Source organism: Crocuta crocuta, unplaced genomic scaffold, assembly GCF_008692635.1.
Source record: "Crocuta crocuta isolate KB4526 unplaced genomic scaffold, BGI_CrCroc_1.0 scaffold1531, whole genome shotgun sequence".
Taxonomy (NCBI): Eukaryota; Metazoa; Chordata; class Mammalia; order Carnivora; family Hyaenidae; genus Crocuta; species Crocuta crocuta.
The window spans coordinates 9,811-17,285 of NW_027533315.1; the positions used below are offsets into that span (position 1 = coordinate 9,811).

Below are 7,475 nucleotides of genomic sequence, written 5' to 3' on the forward strand. Positions count from 1 at the left end.
AGAGGCATGCACAGGAAGGGCACTTAATAGTCTACCTCTATTATATAAAAAATAGTGCTTTCCAGGAAGAAGCCTGGGACAATGGTAAGTATATTCTCAAGTCAGAACAGCTTGGGTTTGAATCCCGTGTACACTCATTCATTATGCAGTTTTGGGGACAGCGAACCTCTCATAGTTTTAGTTTTCCAACTTCTAAAATGGGGTGAATTTTCTGACCTCTGCCTGCTGGAAGTACCCTGTTTAAGAACTCTGTGGTCTAATGTGGTCCTAAAAATGCAAGCAAGGATTTGTAAAAAGGAGTTAGATGAACTTAGAATCAGATTCTAACTATATGTTGTTTAACCTTTCTGTGTCTATTTCCACATGTAAGGTTTTTTTATCCATATCTACCTTGCTTATGGTTGTTCTGACAATGAGGTAATGTATGTAAAGTATATGTGGTATATTGAAAGTGCTGAGCAATAAATAATAGCTTTATTATCTTTCTAACAAAGATATCTTCATTGTTATTGTTTAAGGTGAAAAATAATATATGCCTTGTTAATTTCAGTATTCTTTTTTTTCAATTTATTTATTTTGAGAGAGAGAGAGCGAGTGAGCACATGCTGGTGGGGCAGAGAGAGAGGGGGATATGGAGAATCCCAAGCAGGTTCCACACAGCCAGTCCAGAGCCCAATGCGGGGCTCAAACTCACGAACCTATCATACCATGATCTGAGCCAACACCAAGAGTGAGATGCTTAACCTACTGAGCCATCCAGGCTCCCTAATTTCAGTATTCTTTTGAAGAGCCTCACATCACAGTTTCATGAAAGCACTGGCCATTTAAATGAATACATGGATGATAATGTCTTTGTTTATAGTAGGAATAATCAAGGTCAAAGCTGGGAAAGACTTTTTTTTGAAGAATATTGTGTTCAACCACTTGTGATCTTTAATTTCAACAAACTATAAAATAAAATTGCTAACCTTCTGGACTTCTAACCACATACAATCAGTTTCTGTTGCATGACATGATCTTCTCTCCTTCCCTCCTAGGTCTTTCAGAGCCTTGAAGACCACCATTTGGAAGTGGTGGCTTTTTTCAGGGAAAATGGCTTCCATGGCCTTCTTGCCCATGATTCCGAGTATGCTCTCTACAATATTCCCTCTTACTACAGTTCCCATGCTCTGAAGCTGAGCTGGAATGGAAAGAATCTCACTACCAATCAGTTCCTGATGCAGGAGGTAGCCAAGCAGCTAGGCTTGAAGCGGATGAATTTTCCCATATTTGCTGCGCTGCTAGGTAGGTATCCAAACAAAAGACTCCAAGTGATTGGTAAAGTTTCATCTTCCAATGCTAAGACATGAAGACCAGAACAATTTAGCCTCTCATTATTGAATTTATCTTTTTAAAGTCCACATGACAAAACACTATTTTGGGGGGGGAGGGGCGGGGGGGGACCCTGGNTAAGCGAAAGTCGGACGCTTAACCCACTAAGCCACCCAGGCGCCCCTGTTTTTCTTTTTCTGTTGTGCTAACATTTTATTATGAAAATTTCCAAACATACAACAAAATTTAAAGAATTTGGTAGTGAAAATCCTATATCTGCCACCTGTATTCTGCCATTAACATTTTCCTATACTTGCTTTATCATATATATCTGTCCAGTCTAGTCATCCGTCAATTTATCTTTCAGAGATGCATGTAAAAATAAATTACAGACAGGTGATTATGTTTTGAGTTGGTTTTCCAAGTACTCACAGCATGATGGTTAATATGTTGTCTCAGGTATAACCTCTACTTATAATCCCAGTGGGTTTGAGTTTGGTTCATATAATGGAGATACCACAATTTTTAGAATTAGGCCTATGGCAAATCACTGAAGTTACTTACACCTACCTGGTTTCAATTTCCTTATCTGTGAAATGGAATAGTATATTTCATTGTGTTATTGACAAAATTAAATGAAATGAGATATATAAAACACCCAGCACTTACTAGGCAGTCAGTAATTGTAGCTTCTATTATAAAAGGTAGAATGACTAGGTAATAAATAATAGCATGGGCTTTGCAGTCCTCCTCTTATCCTGGTGTGGGCATTTATTAAACAGGCTACTTTGGGCTATGTCACCAAACTTGTTTGAACCTCAGTCTCCTTATCTGTAAAATAAGGATAATAATGCTACTGGCATGGTTATTATAAGGATGATATATACAAGAATGAGATACATAGTAGGTAATCAAGTCATAGCTAATATAGATATTACATTGAAAATCTATACCTATGTGAATTATTTTATTATTTTCTTACCCAGAAGCCCTTTCATAGCCTGGAAGTTCTATGAAAACATTTGTACAATCAGTAAGTGACAAATGTACTTTATATATAACCNAAAGTGCCCTATTTCCTGCCTATACATTCATGCCTTGGAGACATTAGGTTTTTTTCATTGGAGTTTTGATAGAATAATTACCTTTTATCAGGCTTAAAATATTTCAAATACTTACAAAAATTATAATTATGATCAACACCCTTAATACCTTTTTTATAAACTTTTTATTTTAATTCCAGTGTAGTTAATATACAGTGTTATATTATTCTCAGGCATACTATACCATTCAAGAATTCCATTCATCACCTAGTACTCATCACAACAAATGCATTCCTTAAATCCCAATCACCTATTTCACCCATCCACCCCACCACCACCCACTTACAGAGTTTGTCCTCTATGGTTAAGAAGAGTCTGTTTCTTGCCTTGTCTATATCTTATTTCCCCTTTGCTCATTTATTTTCTTTTTTAAATTCCACATGAGTGAAATTATATGTTGTTTGTTTTTCTCTGACTGAATTATTTCACTTAGCATTATATTCTCTAGATCTACCCATGTTGTTGCAAATGGCAAGGTTTCATTCTTTTTATGGATGAATAATATTCCATTGTGTGTGTATACATATATGTGTATATATGTATGTGTGTGTATAAATGTATACACACATTGATTCTTCTTTTTAAAAATTTATTTATTTAAATTCAAGTTAGTTAACACACAATGTAGTATTGGTTTCAGGAGTGGAACCCAGTGATGCATAACTTAAATATAACATCCAGAGCTCATCACAACAAGTGCCCTCCTTAATGCCCATCACCCATTTAGCCCATCCCACCATCTACCTCCCCTCCAGCAACCCTCAGTTTGTTTTCTGTATTTAAAAGTCTTATATGGTTTGCTGCCCTCTTTGTTTGTATCTTATTTTTCCTTCCTTCCTCTGTCCCTGAGAAACAATCCCACAGTATGCAGAATCTATGGTGTAGCATTGCTTAAATCAGCAAAGGTTGCATTCCCTCTGGGTGCGCCTCTGTCCCCTGATGATGAAAGGCCTTTTCTTGGCACCTGCAGGGTGTTTTGTCCTTGGGGAGGCAATAAATCCTTTTCCAAAAGTACTCCAGGAAGGGAACTGTTCTCTCACATTGTGCCCCAGAGATTCCTACATTGTGCTATGCACTCCAGAGCCAGCTACTTCCTCCACAGTAATGCGTGCCACAGCTCTGCTTCAGAGAAAGTCATGCACTTCCAAAACCTGGGTTTGAGTTTCAAATGCTGTTTTGGGGGAAGAAAAACTGGGACACTCAGTCCTTCTTGCCCCCCAGACTGTAGTCCAGACAGGTTTTCCTCTTGTTCTAACTTGATCCTGTACTTTCTCAACCCGTCTCTTTTTCTCCCTTTTGTCTCTCCATCAAAAGGGTTCCCTCCCCTCCCCACCACCGCCATTTTTCTCTCCCCCAATTCACTTCCACACACCTCACACCTGCCACGCCGTCTCCCTCCAACTGTGGGGATCCTTCTGCCAGTCCACAGATCGATTTCCTGGGTGTTCCAAGTGATGTAACCTAAGTAAGCTCTGTTTGAGGGAGGAGGAAAACCCAAAGGCCCCCTATTTCTCTGCCATCTTACCTCCTCCCATACTATTTCTTCTTTATCCATTCATCTGTTAGTGGACACTTGGGCCACTTCCATATCTTTTTTTTTATTAAAAAATGTTTTTAACGTTTATTTATTTTTGAAAGAGAAAGAGAAGCAAAGTGTGAGTGGGGAGGGGCAGAGAGAGGGAGACACAGAATCCGAAGCAGGCTCCAGGCTCCCAACACAGAGCCCGATATGGGGCTCCAACCCAAGAGATCATGACCTGAGCCAAAGTCAAACACTCAACCAACTGAGCCACCCAGGTGCCCCAGGCCACTTCCATATCTTGACTATTGTAAATAGTGCTGCCAAAAACATGGGGGTGCATGTATCCCTTTGAATTAGTGTTTTTGTATTCTTTGTGGAAATACCAAGTTTTTACTGGATTATGAGGCTATTCTATTTTTAACTTTCTGAGGAACCTCTATACTGTTTTCCACAGTGTCTGTACCACTTTGAATTTCCACCAGCAGTGTATGAATGTTCCTTTTTCTCCACATCCTCGCCACCACTTGTTGTTTCTTGTGTTTATGATTTTAGCTCTTCTGACAGGTTTGAGGTGATACCTCATTGTTAGTTTTGATTTGCAATTCTCTAATGATGAGTGATGTTGAACATGTTTTCATGTGTCTGTTGGCCATGTGTATGTCTTCTTTGAAGAAATGTCTGTTCATGTCTTTTGCCCATTTTTTAATTGGATTATTTGGTTTTTTGGGTGTTGAGTTATATAAGTTGTTTATGTATATTTGGATACTAACTCTTTATCATATTTGTCATTTGCAAATATCTTCTCCCATTCAATAGGTTGTCTTTTAGTTTTGTGGATTGTTTCCTTTTCTGTGCAGAAGCTTTTTATTTTGATGTAGGTCCCAATAATTTATTTTTGCTTTTATTTCCCTTGTCTCATGAGACATGTCTTGAAAAATGTTGGTATGGCTGATGTCAGAGAAAGTACTGCTTGTGCTCTCTTCAAGGAGTTTTAGGGCTTCAGGTCTCACATTTAGGCCTTTAATCCATTCTGAATTTATTTTTGTGTATGTATGGTGTAAGAAAGTGGACCAGTTTCATTCTTTTTCATGTAATTGTCCAGTTTTCTCAACACCATTTGTTGAAGAGAATACCCTTAATATCTTAGGATTCATACAGACCTATGAAGCCAAATACTAATACCCCAGTAAATGAAATAATAAGCAAAAGACTGAAGCAAACAATTTACAAAAGAAGAAATACAGTGGCTAGTACTGTGACTAGATAGATGTAAATCTCACTATTGATCAGCCATGCAAATGAAATTATTTTTTTTAACTTACCAGTTTGGCAAATATTGAAAAATAAGTCTGCCCACTCCTTTTGAGGCTATGTTGAAAGTAATACTCTTATACACTTCTGGTGGTAGTTTGAGTTGCTCAAATATATTACTTTTCTCTAGTCTGCTAGTTCACACCTTTTCCTCTCTTCTCAAACTTCTAATATTCCCTTCTCCTTGCTCACTCAGCTCATGAACTGGCTTTGTATTTCACTGACAAAATGTAAGCATTTGGAACACAATTTCCACCAGCTACTACACTTTCATCTTCTCATCTACGTGCATCTGTGTGCCCACCTGTTTTGCCTGCCTTGTGTTAATTGTGGATGACCTGTCCTTGTTCCCATCTAAGGCCAACCCCTCTATGTATATGCCAAATCACATCCTCTCTTACTAACTTAAGGTCATCCATTTCGCAAGTCTTCCTCTTTCTTTTGCATTATCAATTTTTCTGTCTTCATTGAATTTTTCCCATCACATATATAACCATGCATCCATCTTAAAAAATAAAGGAAATCCTGCTCTTGACCTTACTCCCTCCACTCAAGCTATTCCATATTTCTTCTCTTCTAGCCCATATTTCTTCTTCCCTTATAGCAAAGCCTTCTAGAGAGTTGTCTGTACTTAAGGTATTTATTATTCCTCTTCCCTACTCTCTCTTCAATCTGCTTTGCAGAAATGGCTCTTGATGAGGTCAAGGTGTTAATAAACCTCAATGTCAATCAATCTAATGGCCAGCATTCAGTGTTCATCATATTTAACCAATCAGGAGCATTTGACCCAGTTGCTAACTTCCTCTTCCTTAGAACATGTTCTTCACTTAGTTTTAACGACACCACTTTTTTCTAGTTTCCTTCCTATTTCACTGGCTGTTCCTACTGTTTCCTTTGCTACTTCTTTGTCTTCTTTTCTACTTCTTATCTTTGGAGTGACCCAGAATTCTATCCTTGGTCCCTTCTCTTAGTTCTACTTATATTTTCTGCCTTAGTGATTGATACCATACAGTATCATGACTTTAAGTATCACCTGTCCATTGATGACTCCTAAATATATGTCTCTAGTTTTTGTTATTTTTCTTGGAGAGAGAAATAGAGAGAGGGAGAGCACGTGCATGAGTGACAGAGAGGCAGAGGGAGAAAGAATCCTAAGGAGGTTCCATGCTCAGCACAGAACCCGATGCAGAGCTCCATCCCACAACCCTGGAATCATGACATGAGCCAAAATCAAGAGTCGGATGCTTAACCAACTGAGCCACCCAGGTACCCCTCTATGTCTCTAGTTTTAACATTTCTCTTGAACTCCAAATAGTAATATTTAACAGCCTACTAAACATCTTAGGGTCATATATTCAAGTGGAAACTCATGATCTTTCCCCTAAATCTCTTCCTCCAAGAGCCTTCCCCATTTTCATTAGTGGCAATCTCATCCTTCTAGTTGCTCAGGCTAAAAATCATAGAGTCATTCTTGATTTTTTCCTTTCTTTCTTACACTCTACATTTCCTCTGTCAGCAAATACCATCTATTCTCCCTTCAGTATATATCCATTTCTCACCATTTTCATTGCTAGTACCATGGTCAATTCACCATTATTTCTTGCCTGGATTATTATAACAGTTTATTAACTGTTAGTTTTCTGTTTGCACTCTCCCCTCCCCAAAATCTATTCTCAATATAACAGCCAGAGTGATCCTTTAAAAAGCTGATTCAGATCAGTCATTTCTCTAATTCAGAATCGTCCAGTGGTTCTTCATGTCAGTCACTCAATCTTTACCACGGCCTACAAAGTCTTGTACTGACTACCCTCTGTTACAGCTCTGATGTCATCTTCCCTTTTCTTTTGCTTGTAGAACCTTTGTACTTATTATTCTCTCCACTTGGAATGCTTTTCCTCTCATGTACCCATGTCCTCACTTTTATAGATTTTCTCAAATGGCATTTTCTCAGTGAGGCCTTTCCTGACCATCTTATTTAATATTACATGTTTGTGTGTACACACACACACACACACACACACACACACACTTGCATTCTCGTACCCATCCTTGCATAGATTTTTCTCCAGCACTTACCTACATATAACACAATATGCATCTTATTTATTCTGTTTGACTCCCCTCACCCTATCCTGACATACCTACCCTAGAATTTAAGCTTCCATAAGGGTAGTGATTTTTCTCTATCTTGTTCACGGCTGTATTCTTGGTACCTATGACAGTGCCTA

The 7,475-nt window shown here is 38.3% G+C and overlaps 1 protein-coding gene across 1 annotated transcript in view; it reads left to right on the forward strand.

Moving 5' to 3' along the window:
- Positions 1-1,037: 1,037 nt before the first annotated feature.
- Positions 1,038-7,475, forward strand: part of FAM120C (family with sequence similarity 120 member C) — a gene marked incomplete at its 5' end in the record, with an annotated part of 81,390 nt that continues 74,952 nt past the window's right edge. The window contains 3 exons of the mRNA XM_077748135.1: positions 1,038-1,310; positions 3,364-3,387; positions 5,857-5,883. Coding sequence (XP_077604261.1) covers positions 1,038-1,310; positions 3,364-3,387; positions 5,857-5,883 — 324 coding nt within the window. The remainder of the gene's footprint in view (positions 1,311-3,363; positions 3,388-5,856; positions 5,884-7,475) is intronic.